The following is a 27026-nucleotide window of genomic DNA, read 5'->3' as shown; positions in this document are numbered from 1 at the left end:
TATTGATCAGGGTCATTTGGGAAGTTTCTGTTGCCATTAGTTGGTCTGCCTGACCGTGGTTTGGTTTCAGCAGAACCCCTCACTTTCCACTTCTTGATTAAAGTTTTAACAGTGTTCTCAATTTCTCAATTCCTTGGATATCTTCTTATATCACTTTAGTTTTTTTTTTTTTTTTTTTTTTTTTAAATACAGTTCAACTACCCTTTGACAATTATTTTGCTTTCCCCATGACTCAGAACCCAGAAACGTCAGTGCAGCACTGGATGAAAGATGTAAAGGGTCTGTCAGGAGTCCAGAAATGCATTGGAGAATATATAAATTAAAATATATATATATATATATATATATATATATATAATATGTGTGTGTGTGTGTGTGTGTGTGTGTGTGTGTGTGTGTGTGTGTGTGTGTGTGTGTACACACACACACACACACACACACACTATTTACAAGCAAACAGATCACGAGTGAGGATGGTTAGCTTTAATAGCCATTCAAACCCCTTTGTGGGAACTTGTGTGCATGTTATCGGGCCAAAATCAGCAGTGTATGTAAACTTTTCAGGGTCATTTGGGTAGTTTGTTATCATTAGGATTTAAAAAGAGTAAACAGTTGATTGATAATAAATGGTCTCCGCCAAACACTAACCATGAGTGAAAGAATAGTTTTTTGTGTTATTCATATGCTCTGAAAAATGGACAAGAAATCATAAATTCTGCCAGGGTAACATTTTTAACATTGTCCCTTTAAAAAAAAATTCTAATCACTTTCATTGCTGTCACAAGGAATGTAAAAATGCCTTGTAGGTGGTGACAGGTACTCTTTAACCACTTCCCGCCCGGCCTATAGTAGAATGATGGCCAGGCGGTGGTTCAGTTATCCTGACTCGGCATCATAGGACATCCTTCAGGATAAAAGCCGCTGCGTGCCAATGGGGGCGCGCATCGTGGAGATCGGTGGTGCGGTGTGTCAGTCCTGCGGTGGCTTTTTACCTCGTGATCAGCCGTGTCCAATCACGGCTGATAGCGATGTAAACAGGAAAAGCCATTGATCAGCTTTTCCTCACTCGCGTCTGACAGAGGAGAGCCGATCGGCGGCTCTCCTGAAAGGGGGGTATGCGCTGATTGTTTATCAGCGCAGCCCCCCCTCAGATGCCCATACTAGACCACCAGGGAAGCCCCCAGCATGTGGATGGCCAGGTACATCCCCCATGGCCATCCACATGTAAAGAAAAAATAATGCCCAAACTATGCCAGTGCCCACAAATAGACACTGACTGGCACCTCATTTACATTACAAAACAGGGATGTCCGGCAATGCCACCCATCAGTGTCATCAGTGCCCATCCATGCCACCTATCAGTGCCACCTATGAGTGCCCAGTGCCGCATACCAGTGCCCAACATCAGTGCAGCCATATCAGTGCCCGTCATTGAATAAGAAAACGTACTTATTTACAAAAAAAAAAAAAAAAAACAAATTTACAGAAACAAATTTTTTTTCAAAATTTTCGGTCTTTTTTTATTTGTTGCGCAAAAAATAAAAATATTGCAGGAGGTGATCAAATACCAGCAAAATAAAGCTCTATTTGTGGGAACAGAATGATAAAAAAAATTTGTTTGGGTATAGTGTAGCATGACCATGCAATCGTCATTCAAATTGCGACAGCGTTGAAAGCTGAAAATTGGCTTGGGCAGGAAGGTGTCCAAGTGCCTGGAATTGAAGAAGTGGTTAAGGAGGGATTGGGGGCCCTCCATGAGCAATACTCCTAGGCATTAGCCAAGATTGATGCACTTTGCTGCAATTAACTCACAATACAATTAGGAGCAACACGTTTTAGATCCCCATGATACTCGGGCTGGTCACTCCTCCCTGGCCCTGACAAGTACATCTTTTTATTCTTTAGTGTCTGTCCATTGCCGGTGAATTACTTAAATTTGGGAGTCACAGCTCTTGAAGCCCGTACAGTCCCTGAGGAAGATCCACACTGTATGTGTATTTGAAAAGCGTTGGACAACAGCCTGCGGGCTCCTTTCACAGCTGGTTCTTACATCTGTCTCCCATATACATGTTTTTATCATTGGCAACTTTGTATTCTTGTACGTCAGGGCTCGACAAACCCCAGGTGCCAGGTCGCCATGGCAACCAGAAACCGCACCCTGGCGCCTAGGCTGGCACCAGCCCACTCGCTGTTACTCCCGATGCCCCAGACATGCCGTGCTAGAATATTTAACATTGACCGCCGTTCCTCCTCCCTTCTCCACACTCAGCGCGGCGCTTGATGCTTGCCAGAGCTGCTGAGTGTGTGAAACTGACACATAACAGAGAGTATCGGTCAGAATTAAGCTTGCTGTCGGGGTGGGCGGGACCCAGCAGCTACGTGCATGTGGTTCCGCCCCTTAAGCAGCCCAATCATTGGCTGGTGATTGATAGCTGCTCGGTCCCGCCCACCCCCAACATTAAGCTCAATTCTGACAGCTCCTCTCTCCTCTGTTCTTTGTCAGTTTCACACACAGTAATACTCGGCTCAGTGTGAAACCTGCCAATGCCACCACCAATCAGTGGCACCTGTCAGTGCCACCTGCCGCCAACTAGTGCCACTGCCAATCAGTGCCAACTGCCAGTTCCAAACCAGTGCCACCTGCCAATGCCAATCAGTGCCACCTGCCAGTGCCATCTGTCAGTTCCAAACCAGTGCCACATGCCAACCAGTGCCACCTGCCAGTGCCATCTGTCAGTTCAAACCAGTGCCACCAACCAGTGCCATCTGTCAGTTCCAAACCAGTGCCGCCTGCCTAAGCCAACCAGTGGTATCTGTTGCCAGCCTTACTCTTTCTGGCCAGCCCATAACCCTGATGTAACAGCGTTACATTGGAGTTATTGACTGGGTGCTCCGTTGTAAGTAAGGGTTAGGGGGCGAAAATTACTGGCCTTACCCCGGGAGCTGACAATCCATACCACTCAAAAAAAAAAAAAAATTATAAAAAAAAAAAAAAAAAAAAAACTGGCTCCTAGATTCAAAGCAAATTTGTCAAGCCCTGTTGTATGTTATTTGTACCACATAACAAATCTTATTTTTTTACGAATCACTGCCTGTGGTCCATTTAAAATCCCATTTTTGAGGAATCTTGTTGTAGAGGAGACAGACACAGGGAGAGCTGCAGGTAGCAGCTGCAGCTGATGGAATCTCGCAACCAGACCACGGTATCGGGGGCTCAGTAGTCATGATTATCATGGTCTGTTTGCAGATGGGAGGTTTTAGTCAGGCAGGATCAGCCAGGTTTTTTTTTTTAAGGTATATAGGGGGTCAAATGACACAGTACAACTCTGCATAACATGCTTTAAAGGGAACAGGATCAGGTTTTTATTTTTTGGTTAAACGCTTAAAAAGGACCACCGGCCACAGTTGTACGTCAGCTGTTTTAAGTGGAATACTGTTATGGCAGCAAATAGCTAGGCGAGATCATTTTTCTTTCGGGGGCGCCACGCTCCGGTGGTCTCTGCCGCTTACTGGAGAAGTCGGTAGCAGCGGAGACCACTGGGTCCTCTCCCCTCACAGGCTGGATGCCGAGTGAAGGAAAGTGAGGGTAAGTGAGGGAAAGAAGGCCCCCGCTCAGCTACACACCACTGGTCTTAAAAAATAAATAATAAAAGCACAAAAAAAATAAATAAATAAATAAATAATAATAATTTCTCTTTTTTTGGGTAAATGTTAAATCTTAGGTCTTTTTGACCCCAGATCTCACATTTAAGAGGACCTGTCATGCTTTTTTTTTTTCCCCCTATTACATGTAATGTTTACATTCCTTGTAATAGGAATAAAAGTGACCCAGAAAGATTTTATTTATTTTTAAAAAGTGTCAAAATAAAAAAAAAATTGAGTGAAATAAAATAAGAATTTTTTTTTTTTTTTTTAAAGCGTCCCACTGAACTCGCGCGCAGTAGCGAACACATATGTAAGTTGCGCCAGCATATGAAAACGGTGTTCAAACCACACATGTGAGGTATCGCCGATATCAACTAAACCTCCTCTAACTCAAAACTGGTAACCTGTAGAAATTTTTAACCGTCACCAATGGAGATTTTTAAGGGTCAAAGTTTGTCGCCATTCCACGAGCGGGCGCAATTTTGAAGCGTGATATGTTAGGTATTAATTTATTTGGCGTAACATTATCTTTCACAATATAAAAATAATTGTGCTAACTTTACTGTTGTCTTACTTGTATTTTCAAAAAAAAAAAAAAAAAAAAAAAAAAAAAAAAGCTTGTAAGACCGCTGTGCAAATAAGGTGTGACAAAGTATTGCAACAACCATTATTAATTTAATCATAATTTACCATATATACTTGTGTATAAGCCGAGTTTTTCAGTACATTTTTTATGATGCAAAAGCCCCCCTCGGCTTATACTTGAGTGAGGGTCTCCCGCTGTGTCATGCAATCTTAACTGTTCAGCAGGCGTCCACTGTAACAGAGCCCCGCCTCCTCCTTGTCCGTGATAGACGGAACACTGATACAATGCTGGGAAACTGAATCGGTGTTCCGTCTATCACGGACGAGAAGGAAGCGGGGCTTTGTTACAGTGGACGGCCGCTGAACAGTTAAGACTGCAGTTGCATGACACAGCAGGAGACATCCGCTATTTGTAATCAAAAGGTACAGATGGGCATTGTTTACCAGTAGCTGCTGCATTTCCCACCCTAGGCTTATACTCGAGTCAATACGTTTTCCCAGTTTCTGGTGGTAAAATACAAGGTGCCACGGCTTATATTCGGGTCGGTTTATACTCAAGTATATACGATAGTTCATTTGGCATTAAACTGAGCTTAGTTATGTAGCATGAGGCTGTATATTCTGCAATATTTACATTTTTATTAAACTCATTCAATTAATCCAATCGCTGCAATCTGAGATAACATGCACTGCATTGATGCATTCACACAATTTCACAGCAACCAGGAGATAAAACAAAGTTTAGGAATATTCCTTTATCTCATTGTTTTGCAAATCTATGTACACTACAAACTGTATGATTGAATTGGTTCCGATATCACTGTTTTACTAACCTGACAGCTTAATATTCTAAATAGGAAACCTTTTTCTTGGCAAATATTAAAGATTCTAACCACCAGGAAGAATAAGTCCTTACATTTAAAGAGCGCCTGTCATTCGCGAGCCATCATGTCAGCGCCCGTTAGCGGGGCATCCACTCACCTGCTGCCGTCATGTCCCTCATCTTGTTGTGTCACCAGCTGTCCCATTAAAGTGAATGGGTGAGTCAGAGGAGGAGCCACCGCCGAACAGAGATGACAGTTGCTCTTGAAAAATTATGGATTTAAATAGAGTTGATTTAAATCAAGCCTTTTAACTAGGGATTTTAAAAAGTATTTCAAATCGTGATTTAAAGAAAATCCACCCTGTTGCAGAGGTCTTTAAAAAGAAGTGTCAACACTGCAAATACGGACTTTTGCATAAACTTAAAGGAGTTGTAAAGTCAGGGGTTTTTTTTTAATCTCAATGCATTAAGAAAAGAATCTTGTGTACAGCCCCCCTCATACTCCCTGGAGCCCCATCTCTGTCCATCAAAGTCCACGAGTGTCTCAACCATCCAAGACTCTCCCTCCTGACTGGCTGAGACACAGCAGCGGACTCATTTGCTCCCGCTGCTGTCAAAGCCAGTTAGCCTATCAGGAGGGGGGGGGGGGGGGGGGGGTGTCGAACCTCAGCTCTGTGTCTAAATGGACACACAGAGCAGCAGCTCGGCTGCCTCCATAGAAAGCTGCTTGCTCTGGGGGCATTCGACAGGAGGGAGGGGCCAGGAGCACAGAGGATGGAGCAGAAAAGGAAGACCTGGGCTTCGCTGTGCAAATCCACTGCAACAGAGCAGGCAAGTATAATTTTAAAAAAATAACTAATTAAAAAAACAAAAAAAACAAAAAAAAAAAACAAACACACACCACACACAAGACTTTAATGTAATGATCAATAAAAGCCTTTGACTCTTCAGAAATGCTTGTAATTATGCTTCAGTAGACCATATTAACATCTGACAAAAAAGATCTAAAAACACTGAAGCAGCAGACTGAAAATTATATATATTTGTGTCACACTGAAAAACTTTTTGCCACGGCAGTACAAATTGTCCTTTAGTCTCCCAAGTGAATCCACATACAAAGAGGCAGTCTAAAAAGCCACTGGCAACCATCTGAGGAATGGGCAGAGCTAGGTTACATGGGTAGGTCTCAAAGAGAAATTGAGCTAAAAGTGCAGTCACATTGCCCTCTGCCATCAAAAGCAAATGGGCCAGTAAAAAAACCTGATGCAATTTGGATGGTCTCAAAGGCTCAGTTCACACTGGCATTAAGAGCAGGCGTTTGAGAGTTTGACAGGCGTTAAAGATGCCCCTCAAGCACCCATGCACAAGATATAATAGACAGCACATTGTGCAGTTCACACTAAGCATTAGTGTCGCATTGCTTCAAAATTGAAGCCTCATGTTGAATCAGGAGGCGTCTGAAGCCTTTCAACGCCTCCCATTCAAGTCTAAGGTAACGCTCCACAAACGCTCTGGCAGGAGTTTTCAGCGTAGTTTTGTTGCAGTTGTGGAGCATTAAAATTAGGAGCGTTATAGGAACGCTATTGGAGCGTTTGTTGAGCGGCAGATATTTAGTCAAGTGTGAACAAGCCCTAAAAGGCTGTGAGAAACACACACAGGTTTTTTGGTAAAACACATCATCTTGAAGGTGCAATTACATGCAACGGCTACACACGCCAGTTTGTAAATTGGGTTTACGCCACAATAAGTTTACTGCATTGTTCATCATAGCCAAAATGTAAAGGAATCTGAAATGCATTTATTTTTGTTTTAAATGGTACCAATTTATATTAAGCTACAATGGTTAAAGCAAATAATAAAAAAAAGTCTTGTATGGCAGAAATGTATCTAGTGTCGCCAATTTGGCATTTAATCCCTCTTCTACTGGGCTAGATTTTTAAACCTTTATGCCAAATATCCAGCCATTTTGACAGATAAAGCATTGGCATGTCCTGACAATTCTGAATCTTGCACACCCCTTCTGAACTCATATACATTCTTATTAGTCAGTGAAGCTGCCCATCAGTAAAGGGCCAATATATCAGCCCATGTGATATGCTTTTCTGATTAGCTTCTTCTGTGCAGTGTTGGAGCTTAACCCCACCCAATCATCTGACACATGCTTTCTAACACATTCCGACACCAGCAAGACTGCCCTTCATATTGAGGGGGGCAAGCGCCAACACTAACTGGAAGTGTTGAACTTTGAACAGAAAAGCGCAACTTCTGGCCATGACAGAAATGTTTGAGAGGCTTCTATAGATGCCAGCTCTTTAAGGCCCCTTTTACACAGACGGATAGAATGGTGCTTTTAGCTGCGGATTTTCTAGTTTTCTACCGCAGCTAAAAGCACACAATGCTTTTTCCTATGGCCCCTATCACACACTGCGTTTAGCTGCGTTACATGCAGTTCCGTGCGGATAGAAAAAAAAAAAATAGAATTGACTGCGCCCAGGAGAGATTTAGCGCAGCTATCCGCACATAACCGCAGGTAATCGCAGTGCACTGTGTCAGCTGCGGATAACAGCGCCGAGCTGCTCATCGGGAAAGGAAAAATGTTTTTTCTTTTCCCAATGAGCGACAAGCACGGGGATCCGACTTGGATCCCCCGCCAATACCAGGCACTGTGTTTGGTATTAATCTCGAGGGGGAACTCCACACCAAATTTTAAATAAAAAACCGGCATGGGTTCCCCTCCAAGAGCATACCAGGCCCTTCGGTCTGGTATGGATTCCAAGGGGCACCCCTACGCCAAAAAAACTCCCCCCAAAATCCATACCAGACCCTTATCCGAGCACGCAGGTCGGTCAGGAAAGGGGGTGGGAACAAGCGAGCGCCCCCCCCCCGAACGGTACCAGGCCGCATGCCCTCAACATGGGTGGGTTGGTGCGGGCCCCCCCACCCCAAAGCACCTTGTCACCTTGTTAACAAGGGGGCCCCCAGATCCCGGCCCCCCACCCTATGTGAATGAGTATGGGGTACATGGTACCCCTACCCATTCACCTAGGAAAAAAAGTGTCAAAAAAAAAAACAAAAAAAAAAAAGAAAAAAAAAAACCACACACACCAAAACACACACTACACAGGTTTTAAAAGTATTTTATTAGGCAGCTCCGGGGGTCTTTCAGGCCTCTTCTCCCGCTCTCCGGTGTCGTCTCCGCGCTCTCTGGTGCCTTCTTCCTTCTGCCGTGCTCCTCCGCTATCTTCTGCCGCTCTTTTGCTAGTGGAGGAGTCCGGTCTTTTGAGATGTCTTCTTCCCTCTTCTCTTCCAGAGATGTTGACACAACGCTCCCTCTCGCTGTAATGCCGTGAGCGTGGTCCGCAACCAATTATATAGGCATGGGGCGTGGCCACCAGGTGATGTCACCTGGTGACCCCGCCCCTTAGGACGTCACAGTCCCATCATGCCCCGGGACAAGTGGGCGGGGTCACCAGGTGACATCACCCGGTGGCCACGCCCCATGCTTATATAATTGGTTGCGGACCTCGCTCACGGCATTACAGCGAGAGGGAGCGTCGTGTCAACATCATTTAAAATACTTTTAAAATCTGTGTAGTGTGTTTTTTTTATTGACACTTTTTTCCTAGGTGAATGGGTAGGGGTACCATATACCCCATACTCAGTCACATAGAGTGGGGGGCCGGGATCTGGTGGCCCCCTTGTTAAAGGGGGCTTCCGGATTCCGATAAGCCCCCTGCCCACAGACCCCCACAACCAACGGCCAGGGTTGTTGGGAAGAGGCCCTTGTCCTCATCTACATGGGGACAAGGTGCTTTGGGGTGGGGGGGGGGACCTGCAGGGCACGCCCCAAAGCACCCACCCCCCCCCCCCATGTTGAGGGCATGCGGCCTGGTACGGTTCGGGGGGGCGCTCGCTCGTCCCCACCCCCTTTCCTGACCAACCTGGCTGCGTGCTCGGATAAGGGTCTGGTATGGATTTTGGGGGGAACCCCATGCAGTTTTTTTGGCGTAGGGGGTGCCCCTTGAAATTCATACCAAACCGAAGGGCCTGGTATGCTCTTGGAGGGGAACCCATGCCGGTTTTTTATTTAAAATTTGGTGTGGAGTTCCCCCTCGAGATTCATACCAAACACAGTGCCTGGTATTGGCAAGGATCCAAGTCAGATCCCCGTTCAATATGAGTCGGTACCCTGTCGGGTTGCTAGGGAAATGGCAAACCGCAGCTAAACGCAACTGCAGCTAATCGCACTGTACAAATGCAGCTGATCGCAGTGCCTGGTGTCTTGAATTTCACAGAAAAAAAAACATGCTTTTAACTGCGGCAGAATAGCCGTCCGTGTGAAAGGCGCCTAAAACCCACAGCAGTTTGCCCCCCCCCCCCCCAATTTAAAAAAAAGAGAAGCATGGGTTCACAAAAAGACAAAGCACTGATTCGATGCTTCATCTGTCCTCATTGGCTCTACACCGAAAACTGATCAGAAATGGCTCATCATTCAGTTCTCAGTCTTTGGTGAACATGGCAACTGTCAGTCACTGCGTCTCTGATCTGCCCCTCCAACGCTCACTGGTGCGCCAAGGGCAAGAGCAGTTGGCTCAGGCAGGGGCGGACCTAGATCATTTGGCACCCAGGGTGAATCCTATCTCTGGCACCCCCCCCATAACTTTAAAAATACCCCACTGTGCCCCCTGCATACCTCTGCACCCCCCCCAAATTCTGTCACTACTGTGTACCCACTCTCCACACCTGCACCCCTTTACATTACACAGCCCCCGCAGCTCTGGACCTCTTTACACTACACAACGGCCCTCACCCACCCCAGCTCGGGACCCCGTGCACATTACACACAGCCCCACCCCCCAGCTTGGGACCCCCTACACAATACACATTGCCTCTTCCTACCTTACTGGGGCATGCATGCAGAGCTGGAGACACAGCAGCACAGAACAGAGGGTGGGAACTGCTGGAGTTAATTTTTCATATCAACAAGCTAATGATTGGTTGCCAGGACCACCTAGCAACCAATCAACTGCTGGTTAACAAGTTCAGCAGTTGCCGCCCAACCTCTATTCAGTGCTGCTCACTGTCTCTCTCCCCTGGCTGTGAGCGGCGCAGAGTGAATCTGGCAGCTGGCCCTCGCACCGCTGCTGCCTGTGCCCGGCGCCCCGCTTCACTCGCGGAGGGCGCCGGTCTGACACCCCCCAATGCATGGCAGACATACCAACCCCCCCCTGTTGGTATGCCACTGGGCTTGTCGGGATCCCTGCAGAGCAACAATGATGTCAGCCAACAGTCATTAGCCCACTATCAGCTGAATCTGTGATACAGGAGTGAGGAAAAAAAAAAAAAAAAAGTGCACTCCTGAGATCACCAAGAGAAGTACAGCCAAAAAAAAAAAAAAAAAAAAAGCCTGAGCCATAATTATCCTTTAAAATCAGATAACATGTTCTACTTTGTTTCTGTGGCCCAGTTAGAAAGATATACACCCACATCTCACAAACACATTCCCATTAGCAAAAGGGAAATCTCCCTATAAGGGACAAAGACAGAGAAAAAAAAAAAAAAGGTTTTGGGTTGCACTGCACTTAAACTATATGAAGGAGATGACTGTCCTGTTGATGACATCAGGAAAGTGCAATGGAAATTAGAATGACACCTGTGCTATATGGATGCAAGACACACCTGACCAATAAGGGCTCAGTAAATAGTTGTGAAACTGCTCATACAGACATGTCCTGGCAAGAATCCTGTCAGCCAAATGCTAAAGCACTGAATGATCTGAGTATCCAACGCATAAAAAGCTAAGACAGCTGATTTCAAACTGCAAATTATTTGAATGGCAGAGATCTTGTACCAAAACCAAATTACCCACATTTTCTATAAAGGGAAAGGGATTTACAGGATTGCCTTGTTATGAACACTGGAAGAGGTTTTTTTGTGCATCCATAACATTTGTACAACTTTTTGCTCTGAATAGTCTAAAGAATAGGGTAGAATTGGCAAGTTTTGTGGAATATTGCTATAGACATACATTATTTTCATACCATTTTAACCCTAAGGGAATATGATCTGTTTTTTGGGTTAACAAATGCTTTAATCACAACAGCATAAGAAGTCAAGGCATTGTAAAGTAGCTTGGGCCAGAGATCTAATCATTTAGGCAAAAATAAACAAAATTTGAAAGAAAACATGTACCAGTTACCAGAAATGGTTTATACGCTGATCTGTTCAGCCCCAACAGACAATTGGAGTTGTCATATTCTGACATCTGTCAGTCCATGATGTTTTGCTTGTCTACTCCTAATGGCATACATACTGCACTCATCTTTTTCAGATTTTTTTTTTGCAGTTTATAGCATGTTGAAAGATAATTATTCAGATTTTTGGCGTTTCAGAATGAAGTGATCGTTCTAACCCTTTTACTGCCATTGACAAAAACTCCTAGCTGATATATTTTCACAGTAAGCTGTCAGCTTTCTGGCTGAAGTGATTCAGCATGCAAGACCACTTATGTCTCCTTAAGGTGGATCTGTCACCTGCACAAGCCTATTAAATGGAAGCCTTGTGATAAGAAAAAAAAAAAAAAAAAAAAAAAAAAAGCAACACTTTAAGACGAAAGGAAAAACTTTTTTTTTTTTTTTTTTTTAATGCATCTGGTGGGTTTGTGCACAAAGATAGTTACACCACAGTGAGAGCAATAATTCTAGAGCCATCGATAAAACATGTCAGGTATCTATTTACTTGATGCAGTGTCATTTATATTTTACCACAAATTTGGGTACTGTGTGCGTGCTAATTTTTATTTATTTTTTACACTGAAAACAAAATATGGGGTGAATAAACTGTTAAGCGAATACTTTCTGCCAATAATTGCAACTGCATTCAGAAAATAGAAAGAAGTAGCCTCTATAGCAGTATTGGTGATAAAGAATATGTAGAAAATTGTACCATCATCCAGAAACTTAGAAATAAAGAGGTCAGGAGCTTGGTCCCCAACTAAGCCGCCTTAGAGAATGGGGGCAATTGGACTATCTCGGTACAATATACACTAGAGTAAATTCAAGTATGTAGGCAGATATGTAAAAAAATGTGTATATAAAGGTTTATTAATACAAAATGATGGCGCTCTCTCCCCCCGCCTCCCCAGCTGACGTCAGCGAGAGGGCTCAGCCCCGCTCACTGCAGCTGTGAGCCGAGAGAGAAGAGAGGAAAAGAAACAGCTGAGCGCCCGGGGTAGAGCTTATATCAGTACAGATCAGTGTATTTTTTTACATTACACAGGCACACATTGTTATTATGGTACAGAGGGGATGAGACAATTTAGTAGAAGTGGGTTAACCACTTTAAGCAACCCACATTTATCAACTATCACAAATCAAGGAGCCAGCAGAGGCTCTAATATAAAATAACACTATGCAGGGCTTTACCTTGATTTAGAACTTGGAAAACAGGAATACAAATTAGGACAAGAATCCAGGGTTCTCCTCAATCATAAAATAACTGATCTTAAAACAATTATTTTGACACCACCAATAATTTTTGTATACTGGACCTAAGAGGCTTACTTTAGACAGTTTGTGGTTTTCCAAATTTACCAGCTGTCAAGGATTACCACTGAGCTGTACTGATGTAGATAAAGCAACTTGTTTCCAAACTACTTTAGAGTGTATTATTAGGGTGATTTATTAGAAGTGATGTTTAAAGTCAAAGATTTTAAAACCCACATTTCAGTCAGGGCACTTTTACACTGGGGCAGGGCATCATTTTAGTGGAGCTTCCTGGCCGCTAGCGGGGCGCTTTTAACCCCCACTAGGGGCCGATTAAGGAGTTAATAGCACCCGCAAAGCGCCGCTGCCAAAGCAATTTGGCGGTGGTGCCCAATGATTTCAATGGGCAGGGGCGCTTTAGGAGCGGTGTATACACCGCTCCTAAAGCACCCCAAACATGCTGCTTGCAGGACTTTAAAAAAGAAAAAAAAAAAAAAGTCCCGCAGGCGCACCAATCCAGTGACAGGAGAGGTGCTTTAGAAGCGCTATTTTTAGAGCTAAAAACGCCTGTAAAGCGCCTCAGTGTGAAAGTAGCCTCAAAATATGAACCTTCTTACCCCTCCAAACCATTCTGCAAGAATTTGTTGTTTGCAGCTGGTGGCGTAAAGCAAGACATAGCTGTTAAGACCGAAAAGCAAAAAACACACCACACACTCAAATTAATTAATTTCCCCATCTGTACTAAAAAGTACCAGGCAATTTTATTCTGAAACCTGCAGCTGTCAGAAAACTGAAAAAAATACTGCATCTGATCAGATTCAGCCACTCTTTGGTCAAGAATTTTCCTTTGACTCCTTTGACAAAAGTGGATTGAAAAATTGAATGTTGTCCAGCCAGCTGGTGCCAACAGGTCCACCCATGGGCCATTCATGGCTATCTTAAGTTTTCATCTATGACCGCCACCCAGATCTCGCACTAGGGCTGTTTTTGGCCATAAGGACTACTAACCCAGTGCTGCAGATGGTCCCTTTCCAGCTGGTCTTCAATTGTCCCCTTGTTAAGATGTCACTACTCTTCTGGATCCAGAGAGAATGCCATCACTGGACAGCCACAAGTGACTATACCACACAGGCATAGTGGACACCTGAAGGAGGACCCCACCACCCCTATACCCCATTTCCCCCCTGATGTAAACAGAAGAATAAGAAGAGAGGATGCTCTAGACTGCAGTGACAGGACTACAGCTTTTGACAGGAAAAAAAAAAAAAACACCACACATGAAGAATTATAAAATGTTACCCATCACTGCCTATTCAAATATTGATGGAGCCTCAATCCACAATACAAAGTGAATGCCTCAACCACAAGTGGAAAAGGATGCGATTTGCATTGTGGGAACTGGGTTATGTCTACTCCTCAACCTGTATTCCTATGTACAAAGACTCATACGAACACAGGAAGAAACTTCAGGGGGAAAAAAAAAAAAAATTTTTTATAAAGATAGATATTTATTTTTTTTCACTTTGAGGTGAATACTTGTAATACACATGGGTACATTAGCATAAAAAAATAATAATGACTCCTGGCAGGTCATCTCTAAAATGTTTTCATAAGGCCTTGTGCAGCAACGCTTTAGCAGAAAAAACAGACGACGCTTGTAAAAGTGTCTAACGCTTTCATAAGCGTTTAGGCACACTTAAAGGCATGAGACGCTTGGGTGTTAATGACCAGAATAATTATTCTGGCCAATGAAATCGATTAAGATGAATTAACGCTCAAGCGCTAAATGTCCCCAAGATTAAAATGCATTTAGAATAGTTTTTGCCCAAACTCTACTGCTCCTGGACACACTGCCAGTGTTTTTTTTCCCTCCCTCTAAACACTGCCACTAAAGCCTATGGACACAGAGGCTAACATCCAGGGAAGTTTGGAGGCAGGAAAAATAAGAACACCAGATGCTCCTACAGCAGAAGCAGCTGCAAAAATGTCCAGTGTTCATGAGGCCTAACTAATATTGTATAAAACATGATGTAAAACTTTAACAAGTTTACCCTCCATTCACACAAACAGATGAGTATTTTAATTTTTTTCTTTGAAAATACTGTAGGTTCTTATTGGCAGAGCTAACAAAATCCCATGCAACCAAAACACTCATGTTTACACGTGTACAATTCTTCAAATGGCTAAAGGTTCATTTAGATGAGTGCCAAGACCCAGCCTCCATGCTAAGCTGCATTTTGCTGCATGTGCATGCACCTCAGAGCTGCGTGCAGGTATCCCACAGAAGGATGCAGACAGCAGCTGCACGTCAAACTTTGACATGTGGACACTAGACAGGAGTGGGTGCATGGTATCGATTGGCTACCATGCAGAGCTGCACCAGATTTTGCACTCTCCAGTTTTAGTAAATCAACCCCAGTGTGTTCAGGGTCCATGCACATGCGTGTCAAATTGTGACATGCTAAAAATCCAACAAGTTCAGCACGTAAAAACTCAAATAAAAGCTTAAAGAATTTTTTTTCTATGGACATTATATGATCACATTTATAGTATTTCCCAACATATACTATTAATTTTTGCATGCATTTATTTATTATGAGGTTGGTCACCTTTTTGTGCTAGCAGCTCCACCCTCTAAGTGCAAGCTGATCTTTTAATATTTGTTTACATTTTAACATGCAACTGTGTCTGTGCAGCTGCTGCATCTGCATCCACTTCCCTGTACAGCTTTGGAGGTGGATGTACACGCCGCAAAAAGCTGGGAGGACAGGTCTCAATATCACCTGAAAGATACCCTGGGGCTCATTCAGGTGACAGATTAGTGCCCTCCTTGCAGAGCTGCTGGCAGACACATGTATGTCCACCTCGGAGCTGTGTGTAGGCAGTCACAGCGGCTGCATTGATACAATCACATGTCAAAAGTTTGACATTTTTGCAGCAGCTTTGTGATCGTGTCTGTGCTGGTGCACACATCTGTCAGAGGATGGCACTAATCTGCCATCTGAATGAGACCTCGCGTGTATGTGTTCATATGCCTATCGGATCAGTGAGAGTGTCCTACTTTCTGTATGCAGCTAAACGCAAACACATTTCACTTGTAGACACAGCTGTGTGTATGACTCCTTGTTTTCCTGTAGCGCTGCGTTTAGATGTGCACTAAACAGAGTTTAGACAGCTGTGTGAATGAGCCTTATGCCGCGTACACACAAGCGGACTTTACAGCAGACTTTGTCCGGCGGACTTTACGAATGACCGGACTTGCCTACACACGATCAACCAAAGTCCGACGGATTCGTACGTGATGACGTACGACCGGACTAAAACAAGGAAGTTCATAGCCAGTAGCCAACAGCTGCCCTAGCGTGGGTTTTTGTCCGTCGGACTAGCATACAGACGAGCGGACTTTTTGACCGGACTCGAGTCCGTCGAAAAGATTTGAAACAGGTTTCATTTCTAGGTCCGTCAAACTTTTGGGGAAAAAAGTCCGCTTGAGCCCAGACACGATCGAATTGTCCGCCGGACCAAGTATGCCTTTAGGTCGGGTTGTGCGTACGCGGCATAAGGCCCCTTTAACACAGACGGTTCTGCCACTGGTAAAAGCATGTTTTGTTATTTTGAAATTCCAACACTCCTGGTACAGAGATTACTCGCATTTGTACATTGCGTTTATGTGCGATTACATGTAGCTGCGGTATTAAATTCTTGCGTAAGGGAAGCCAGCAGTGAAGCCTTATGGCTTCGCAGCTGGTTTCCTACTGCGCGTTGCACAAATCGCGCTGTGCATTCTAAGTAGGCTGGCTGTGGTGAGGGCCGATCTGGCTGAGTTTGCTGCGGTGAACTCAACATGAAGTGGGAGAGGGTACCTGTCAAAACCGGGTACCTGCCACCCCCCCACCACCACCAGAAAGGAGAAGGAGGCAGACAAGCTGAGCTTCGTCTTTTGAGGGGAGCTCCGCTTTGAATAAAAAAAAAAAAAAAAAAAAAAAAAAAAAAAAAAACACAACAGAAGCCGATAGGTTTCTATGCAGAGCTGCACCAGATTTTGCACTCTCCAATTTTTGTAAATCAACCCAACAGCATCTGAGTTTTGATCCATGCACCCACTCCTGTCCACGTGTCAAAGTTTGATGTGCAGCTGCTGCATTCACATCCACTTCTGTGAGGTGCCTGCACGCAGCTCTAAGGTGCATGCACATGTACTGCGATTTACTGCGTTTATATACAGATAGCTACCGTACAACGCTCCTGGACGCTGTCAACTGTTTTTCTTAAGGGCCAGTACACACCAGATGCAGTCCCGTGCGCTTTTTTTCTGCACTAAAAAACGCATGCATAGTGTTTTCCATGTAGTTCAATGGCTCTAGTTCACACCATGCAGGCAGTTTCCAGGGCAAAAACTGAGCGGAAACACAGCATGGTGTGAACTAGAGCCATTAGAATACATGTTAAACACTGTGCAAGCATTTAGTGCAGAAAAGAAGCGCACAGAACTGCACCAAGTGTGAACTGGCCCTAAATGCACAAAACCATATGTTATGAAAACGTTGTTAAACGCAGTGTGTGAATGGGGCCATAAGGCTGCAGTAAATAATTTCCTCTATCCGCAGCTAAGATCTATGTGCTCTTGTGAAAGGGGCCTTAAAGGGGACACAGCAGTCTTCCCATATATACACAGTGCAATACTCACGGAGCTTCTTCCACATTGCTTGATGACAAGCCACAAAGCCCTTACGGATGGCGGCACACACTTCCTCAGGGTCCCGTGACATGAAGCCCTTCTGCTTCCTGATGAAGCCCCACAAGTGATCCCGGGCGAAGTGAGCGGCCTCCCGCCCGCCATGTCCATCAAACACTGAGAAGAAGGCCACAGACTGCCCGCTGCCCCCAGGGGCGCCCCGGCTGTGTGCTGGAGTCCGGCTCGGAGAGTCTTCTTCTCCCTCCGAGTCGTCCTCCTCCTCCCAGGAAAGTTCTCCTTCCCCCGGCTCCGGCTCCACCAGCACCTGAGTGACATCTTCCATGTACTTCCTGCCGCCCTGGTCTGAGGAGACGCTGACTCTCAGGATCAAAGAACTCTCCATAGCCACCTCCTTTGTTGCTACGATAACGGCCGCTGGCCCCCGACCAACACACAATGGAGCCGGCTCGGCGCTGGGATTAGAAAGAGCCCTCTGTCTCTCCTCCCCGCAGCTTCTCCTCTTTCTTCCGCCCGCGCTTCTTTATTGTTTATTTGCAACACCGCTCCGACCTGTCCAACAACCGACGTGACATCACGCAGCCCAATGGAAGACTCAGCTGTGCCGCACGCACACTCCTTTACCCGCCCCGACGCTGCGAGCATGCGCGCTGACGTCACTGGCGAAAGGGAAGCCCCCGGCTCTGGGGAGCAAGCTGCCAGTGGGTTAGGGAGGGCGCGGGATAGGGGCTTCTCGAACTTTCTGGTAAGGCGGCGAGGCGTCCATCTTTGTTAGTGGAGAATAGCCATGAACTGCGAGTGGGGACGGGCTTCCAAAAAAAAAAAGACCACTGCCTATAAAAACTGCCCACAAGGTGGAAAAATAATGGTGGGGGCAGCTGGCTGCTAAGGAGGTCACTTCATTTTGGTTCAGTCAGCAATGCTGTGCCTCTGGTCCCTATGTTTCCACATAGGGTGACGTTCACTATGCTGTCATGCATTAATTAAATCTGTCATGCATTAATTAAATCTGAGTAATCCACATATAATATACACAGGATATTATTACTGCACACAAACATTCTAATAAAATGATTTTTTTTTTGCTGCCCCTGGTCTCTTCTCCTTTACCTTACCATTCATTCAGTGTTTAGCTCCCTCTTCTTTTTTTTTTTTTTTGCTTTTTGAATCCATGGTGGTGCGCAAACACCCCGTAAGTGTACAAAAAAAGGTGCATGCGCAAACACACAGACAAAAAGTGCACTTAAGGGTGTGTTCTTTGTCCCCCCACCAAAGGGGTAGGACCTTACCCTGAACCCTCAGGGCGCAAGGCTCCTGACAGGAACAAGGTTTGGAACATGGTCCACATAGCCAAAAGGCCTGGTGGACCTCTCTCCTCATGGTCAGCCAAGGCTGACCAACAAGTACTAGGTTGAGGGGTTCTCCCGAAGAGAGACCCCCCCTCCAGTTCAGGGGAGGAAGGAACCTAATGGATACACATCCAACCCTCAGACCTCAGGATAGGCCTGAGGACCCACACCCTCCATCCAGTGAAAAAAACACACAAACTGATAAAACGCGAGGAGAAAAATTAATTAAATAAATAGTGGTCATGCAACGTGCACTGTCTAGGCCCTAAGGCCTGGTAGGAAAAATTGCCCCAGACCAAAAGGCCTAGCCCATGGAGGCATAGTTCAGAAAAAGTTTTAGTGCTGTCACCATGGGTTTCCCACACCCACGTGTTACTAAGAGCACCCCTGGAGAGACCAATCCAAGGGGCCATAGACAACATGGACTCTCTGCCTTCCCAGCCCATGGCCAGACAAGGTAGATCAAATCAAGAGGAACTGGGCCCATCCACTTTTCCCAATCAAATTACTCCAGTGCCCCAACTGCCTGGGGGCACCCTGGTTTCTGTTCCAGCCAGTACTAGATTTCAGAGCCCCTATCATACCAGCAGGGATACGGTACAGCTAGTCATTCCTACCAAAGGGCCAGAATAACAGAGTAACACCCCTGCTGGACACTGATAAGAAAAGATGCTACACTTGATCTTAGCCAAGAGGCCGAGAAGCGATAGCTTACTCTCCTGTGTGTTTAGTAGTGAGTTCTGGCGGATTCCAAACTCACCTCTACCCAAACTCCAAACTCATAGTTAATTAACTCCAGAGTGATGTGTGTGTTGGGTCACTCCTGCCCCGCAGCTAATGTAAACAAAGAGGTGGACTGCGGGGTGGGAATAACTCAGTTTACTATTTAAGTAAGTATGTTTCTTTCTGCACTCCTAACTACACATCAGTCCCTGAAAAGCTGAATAAAATTCACTTAAAGCTGTAGTAAAGTTCGCTTTGTCATTTTTACCCACAGGTAAGCCTATGATAAGGTTTACCTGTAGGTAAAATAATTTGGGACTCGGCTGATCACGGATCGCAGGAAAGGGGGATCATGGCCCTTTACCATGTGATCAGCTGTCAGCCAATGACAGCTGATCACATGATGTAAACAGAAGCCGGTTACCCATTTTTTTTCCCTCGCGCTCTCAAAAATAAAGCCGTTTACCGGCTTCTGTAAAAGGGACATTGTTCCCACACAGTAACCACCAGTGCTTCTAACTAGTGCCCGCCAGTGCTCCTAACCAGTGCCACCTACCAGTACCCATCAGTACTGCTAACCAGTGCCACCTATCCGTGCCCACGAGTGCCACCTATCAGTGCTGCCAATCAGTGCCACCTATCAGTGCCCATCAGTGCAGCCTCATCAGTGCCTCCTGATCAGTGCCCACCAGTGCCGCCTCATCAGTGCCCATCAGTGCCACCTATCAGTGCAGCCTCATCGGTGCCTCCTGATCAGTGCCCACTAGTGCCGCCTCATCAGTGCCATCTATCAGTGCAGCCTCATCAGTGCCCACCAGTGCCGCCTCATCAGTGCCACCTATCAGTGCCGCCTTATCAGTGCAGCCTATCAGTGCAGCCTCTTTAGTGCACATCAATGAAGGAGACAAATTACCTGTTTGCAAAATTTTATAACAAACTATGAAAACCTGATTTTTTTTAAATTTTCGGTCTTTTTTTGTTTGTTTAGAAAAAATAAAAAACCCAGTGGTGATTAAATACCACCAAAAGAAAGCTCTATTTGGAAAAAAATATAAAAATTTCATATGGGTACAGTGTTGCATGACCTCGTAATTATGATTCAAAGTGTGACAGCGCTGAAAGCTGAAAATTGAAAATTTGCCTGGGCAGGAAGGGGGCATATGTGCCCAGTAAGCAAGTAGTTAATGTCACTTTATGTCAGATGCATGGCAGACATGTTCATTACTGCAGACATTGCCATAACAGTATCAGTACATGTGAAGTGCACATTGCTAGTAAAATAAACTATATCTGTATCAGACACAGTGCTAAAGCAATGAACAAAGTGGAAGAGGTGCAAAGGGTGTGGGTTGAGGGACCTCATAAGATCCGGCACCTCATCCCTTATATTGGTAAATACAAAGAAAGGGGGTCCAATAGGGATTATAATGGTGCCCAATGTATAGAAGCTACAGTTTTCACTTTAAAAAAATATACATTTTATTACATAAATATACAGTGAACAACAAACAGGGTGCATTAAACATAAGCAGAGTAATATACAAACGTGGTACTGGCCAAAGTATCCATATACATGGGATGGTCACTGATGCATGTCAAGTCCCTACATGTTTCACCAAACAATGGCTTCTTCAGGGAATTATGTAGTCACCAGGGTTCAACAGTGGCTCTGATAATAATAAACACATAGTCAATATTACAATATCAAAAAATGGAAATAATATTATAAAAACAGTATGACAAAATTATAAGAAAAACACACAAATCGAGTGTCATGGCTCATAGACTCTTCCACCCCACAAAACCAACCCAACTTACCAAAGGGACCCCCACAATAGGGCACAAAACCGGGTAGCCCAACAATCAGGGCAAAGGGAAGTTTCGTTCATGCAACGCAGGGGGCATACAGGGCCCAGGCTATATTAACCACTTGCCGACCGCTGCACGCCGATATACATCGGCTCAATGGCAGCGGTGGGCAAATGGGCGTACCTGTATGTCCCATGTGAGTTGAAGCCCATCCCCCCCATAGTTAGAATCACTCCCTAGGACACACTTAACCCCTTCATCGCCCCCTAGTAGTTAACCCCTTCCCTGCCAGTGTCATTTACACAGTGCATTTTTATAGTACTGATCACTGTATAAATGACAATGGTCCCAAATTAGTGTCCGATGTGTCCACCATAATGTCGCAGTCACTACAAAAAAATCGCAGATCGCCGCCATTACTAATAAAAAAAAAATAATAAAAATGCCATAAAACTACCCCCTACTTTGTAGACGCTATAACTTTTGCACAAACCAATCAATATACACTTATTGTGATTTGTTTTTACCAAAAATATGTAGAAGATAACATATCGGCCTAAATTGAGGAAAAAATTTGTTTTTTTATATATTTTGGGGGATATTTATTATAGCAAAAAGTAAAAAATGTTGCTTTTTTCTCAAAATTGTCGCTCTTTTTTGTTTATAGCGCAAAAAATAAAGACTGCAGAGGTAATCAAATACCCCCAAAAGAAAGCTCTATTTGCAGGGAAAAAAGGACGTCAATTTTGTTTTGGTGCAATATCGCACGATAGCGCAATTGTCAGTTAAAGCGACGCAGTGCCAAATCACAACCGCACAGCAGACCAGATTGGGCAGAGCGGGATGGGAGGAAAATTCCAGGCCAGGCCAGCAGAACTCCAGCGCGGCTGGCAGCAACCAAACATGGGCATCAGTCCTAAAAAAAAGCAGATGCCGGGGTGTTTGTGCAGCCACATATAATGTCTGCCCAAGGCCACCATAGACAGCCCGATGTCCGCCCAGAAAAAGGGGGGGGGCCACCAAGGCAAGGGGGAGAAGAGAAAAGCATGGAGAACAAGTCAGAAGATAGGTATTGGTAACCACACCGGTGCACCAACCAGAGTGGACCAATCCCAGCAACATGAACCATGACACGCGTTCAATAAAACATGAAAGTAATAATCATTTAAACAAAACATAATTGCACATGAGTTTTACAAAATACCAAAAGTAATGACAATTCCAAAGACAGCAAAAGATTTTTAAATGTCTGTCAAAAAAAGAGAAAGGTTATATACATATATTAATCTACTCTAAAGTGTATAACTATGCAGTGACAGAAATCACCTAATCCAGGATGGTAAAATGGCGATACATAATGGCGTTTGAAAAAAGGAGTAGTGTGTGGTCCTTTATTCGCTTAGAAAAAGGGCGCTTAGTTTTGCCCACGTAAAAACATCCACATGGGATTTTGGCTAAATATACAACGCCAACTGTATGGCAAGTCACTCTATGCAAAATAGCATGAGTTTGGCCATTCGGGAGAGTGGTCTCGTGGCCATTGGAAATAAAGCAACATACATCACATCTCCCACAGGCAAAAGTGCCTATATGGGATGTGTGGTCTCGGGCCACAGGGGAATAGTGGCTCCTAACTAGACGATCCCTGAGAGATGGTGCTCGTCGGTTTGTGATTTCAGGGTACGGTTTGATATATTTTTTAATGGTTGTATCAGGCGTTAATAGAGGCCAAAATTTGGTCAAGACATCCCTCAATTGTATGTGCTGTCTGGAATACTGGGTGATGACTCTTAACTGATTGTGCATTGTCACGAGGCTTGGTGGAAAAGATAAGGTCGTTCCTCTCTTGTTTATAAGCTTTATTATATGCTTTTTTTTTAAGAGGGTGTGGCTGTAGCCCCTGTTTCTCAATCTTGTATATAATTCCTTAGAAGCCTTCTGGAAATCATTGTCCAAGGTGCAATTTCTTCTAATTCGTATATATTTGCTATAGGGAATACTTTTTAATAGAGGCCTAAGATGTGCACTGGTGGCATGTAAAACTGTATTACCAGCAGATGGCTTTCGATATAATGAAGAATAAAGAAAGCCATTGTTATCAACATAAATCTCTAAATCCAAAAACAAATTTTGCACTGACTGCACTCCATAGTAAATTTCAGGTTAAAATTGTTGTCATCCAGTTCGTCCATGAACCACGAGAGTTCATCCCTCGTACTGGACCAAAAGAGTAGAATATCATCTATATATCTGTGCCAAGAAATTACATATTGCAAAAGACCAGACGTATCCTCTCATGCAAAAAGTTCCCTCTCCCACCCCCCCAGGTACAGGTTGGCATAGGATGGGGCACAATGTGTCCTCATGGCTTCCCCCTGAACCTGGAGGAAGTGGGAGGAACCAAACATGAATATGTTATGAGTAAGGATGAACTCAAGTAGGTCAAGAACGAACTGGCTGTAGGAGTTTGCCATTGGTCCCCTTTCTTTTAACTGATTACGAATAATCTCAATCCCTCTAGTGCAGGGGTCTCAAACTGGCGGCCCTCCAGCTGTTGCAAAACTACAAGTCCCATGATGCCTCTGCCTGTGGGAGTCATGCTTGTAACTGTCAGCCTTGCAATGCCTCATGGGACTTGTAGTTTCACAACAGCTGGAACGCCGCCAGTTTGAGACCCCTGCTCTAGTGTGTGGGATGGAATTATAGAGGCTTTCAATATTAATGGCCACAAGCCAAGCATTTTTGGGGATATGCATCCGATCAAGGGTACGAAGAAGGTCAATAGTATCTTTGATGTACAAAGACAGTGAAGTAACATGCAGGCATAAATATTTGTTTACAAGGGCACTGGCATTTTCTGTTAGACCTTGGCAGCCCGACACAATTGGGTGGCCAGGAGGATTTACAAGTGATTTGTGCACTTTGGGCATAGAGGGTAGGAATCTTTGGTTCCTTGACATTAAGATAGTTCCATGTGTTTTTGAAAAGGCTTTAAAAATCATGGAATAATATTCCTGAAATAAATTGTCAACCACGACTTTAGATATGGGTCGGTACCATTCCTTGTTATTAAGAATGTCCAAGAGGTCTTCCTTCTCTGTTTTTAATTTTTGGGCTATTTTAAGCTATCCTTGTATAGTGGGATGTTATTCCTCTCCGCTAATTTGGGTTTGTTCGCTATTTTCCTTAGTCTGTATAATAATTTAAAAATATTTTTTTACAGGCCCTAGATACTATGCCTGCATGTATCTAAAATGAAATCCAGCTATGTGCAGAACAATAAAAAACAAATAGTATATGGTCAGTATGGTTCTACTTTCTCCACATTGCTTTTTTACCTAAATAGTAATAAATAGCAATACTTATATACAATATAAAAAAAGAACAATTACTAAGGTTCTACAGCTGGATTCTAGGGGCCCTTCAGCATACATAAGTATAGGGTTGGTAGCATGAAAGGGATTTCATTAGCATTCATGAATAAATATGTGAAAGTTTTAGTAATGTCAAAACCGAATATATTTAAAATAAAGTGAGAAGCGATATCCTGTTCAGTATCCAATAAATTAATATTATCATTAGTCAGTTAATAATCTTTTAACTTATATTTTTAGGTGAGTTCATTGAAATAAAGTATCCTTTTTACTGTTTTTTGGGTTAACTATTCATCCAAAGTGTTCCCTTGGCATCCAGATAAACAGTTTCAGGATCAATGGTGCTGATAGTGCAGTCAGCATGCAGTAATGTGCTGAATTAGAAATAATAGACATATCAGTGTCATCCAAAACACATTTCATTAAAACGTGTGCATTGAAGCCCTTTGGGATTTAATGAAGTGTACAAATCCAAAATGGTTTGAATTGAAATGGTTTATAAACTCCCTGTCTTTGACTAAAGGAATTAATTAAGAATAAGGAATAGGTTCTGCACAAGCATAAGATTGCGGCAGTAAGAAGAAAAGTGACCATAGAAGCTTGACATTAGGCTTAAAGGATAAGTTCATCTTTTTAGAAAAAAAAATGTAAATAAATTTGCAGAAAAATAATGTGCATATACAGTATATTTTTTTCCTTTAGGAGCCTGGAAAGCAATGCACCACTGATCAGTTGATTAGGGGTGCAATGCCAGTCTTCTGCAGACAAGCCCTGCAGCTTTCAGACAGTACCTCCATAAGGGCTGTCAGTTTGTCTGAGGCCTATCCAGAAGCAGGAGAGCAGCGTAGGGTTGGGACTGCTGACTTGCAGTCTACCAGAAGTAGCGGTTCAGCCGGACGGGGAACAAGCTATGGTCGGAGGTAAAAGGGGAAGCTGTCTCCATTAAGGGACCAAACAACTTGTTACCAGAGACCACTGTGAGTAAGCTGAAGCCAGTACCAGAGCAGTCTTCTCGCCAGTCGGGGACGGTGAAGAAGTGGGAAAACTTTCAGACAGTACCTCCATAAGGGCTGTCAGTTTGTCTGAGGCCTATCCAGAAGCAGGAGAGCAGCATAGGGTTGGGACTGCTGGCTTGCAGTCTACCAGAAGTAGCGGTTCAGTCAGACGGGGAACCAGCTATGGTCGGAGGTAAAAGGGGAAGCTGTCACCACTAAGGGACCAAACACCTTGTTACCGGAGGCCACTGTGAGTAAGCTGAAGCCAGTACCAGAGCAGTCTTCTTGCCAGTCGGGGACAGTGAGGAAGTGGGAAAAGTGGTGAAGAAGTGGGCCAAGCCAGGGACCCAGTGGGACAGCAGAGGTGACGCTTGCGGAGCATCAGTGGGTGCCAAGCCACGGGCCTAGCAGGTCAGCAGAGGTGACGCTTGAAGAGTATCTATGAGTGCCAAGCCAGGGACCCAGCAGGGAAGCGGGGCTGACGCTTGAGGAAGATGCTGAGCACTAAAAAGAGCGCAGGAGATCCAGTGGCTATTGAATCCGAAGTCTAATGAAAGACCGGGAGTTCATTGAGTAAAGACCCATAGTGAGTTACTGTGGAGTAAGCGGAGAACTGTTTGTGTTGCCAATAGTTGAACACAACTACCTACAGCAATCGCCCATAGCAATCGGCTACAGCTACATCGGGATTTCATCTGGCTCCATGGGAAAGTGGCAAGTAACATCTTTAGTATGGGGAGTGTTATTCCTGCGCTACCAATCAGTGCTACTAGTATGGTTTAAAATAGGGAGAAGCAGCTTGCACCGAATGGGGTTCAGCCTTAAACCCTGATAAGTGGCAGTGGCGGGTTGGTGCCGCGCTAATCCTGAGGTCAAATCAAGTCGCTGAGTATGCTGGATATGTGTTCCAGCCTATACTGCAGTAAGGGGTGTTGATACAATCCTAAACAATAAGTGTAGTGCTAGATAAATAAGCAAATGAAAAGTGCCAAAATAGGTGCTCCAAATGAAAGAAAACTATATAGTAAAAATATATAAAACCCTGGAGCCCACCCCAAGGGATTATGTGTCACAATGCGTAGTATACAATGATAGACCAATAAAGTGAAAATATGAAATCCGGTGGTCGAGCAATAACAAAATAAATATTCTTCAAAAATCACACGGTATTTGCCTCTAACACATTTGCAAACAATATAAAGTGCTGTGCATATATATCCAAAAATTGATGCAGTATATTAAACCGTGATTAGTAACTAAAATATGTGACTGGGAACATCAATGCCAAAAGCAAACAGGATAATAAAATTTTTTTTTTTTTTTTTCTCATACAGTGTTATAATGAATAGCCATAGTGATCTAAGCAAAAGTGCATCATGCAGTAAAGTGTCCGGCAACCAGCAGGGGGTGCTCAAAATTCAGGTAATACAGTTCAAATGAAAGTGCCTCAGTGCAGCAAAAACCAGCTTCAATGTTTCCTTGGTGGTGTCACATTAACATGGCATGCAGATGAGATAAATTGACACAACTTCAGAGGAATGGTGAC

At 44.2% G+C, this 27026-nt stretch overlaps 1 protein-coding gene and 1 pseudogene across 1 annotated transcript in view; both read right to left on the bottom strand.

The window, feature by feature from the left end:
- Positions 1–17893, bottom strand: part of PPM1D (protein phosphatase, Mg2+/Mn2+ dependent 1D) — a gene marked incomplete in the record, with an annotated part of 58865 nt that extends 40972 nt beyond the window's left edge. Inside the window, 1 exon segment of the mRNA XM_073615249.1 lies at positions 17225–17893. Within this exon segment, the coding sequence (XP_073471350.1) occupies positions 17225–17615 (391 nt within the window).
- A 1278-nt stretch (positions 17894–19171) lies between these two features.
- Positions 19172–19287, bottom strand: LOC141130826 (U2 spliceosomal RNA; annotated as a pseudogene).
- Positions 19288–27026: the final 7739 nt, after the last annotated feature.

Source organism: Aquarana catesbeiana, linkage group LG02, assembly GCF_042186555.1.
Source record: "Aquarana catesbeiana isolate 2022-GZ linkage group LG02, ASM4218655v1, whole genome shotgun sequence".
Classification (NCBI taxonomy): domain Eukaryota; kingdom Metazoa; phylum Chordata; class Amphibia; order Anura; family Ranidae; genus Aquarana; species Aquarana catesbeiana.
The sequence above is the reverse complement of the archived record's forward strand: the minus strand, read 5'-3'. Positions and strand labels throughout refer to the sequence as shown.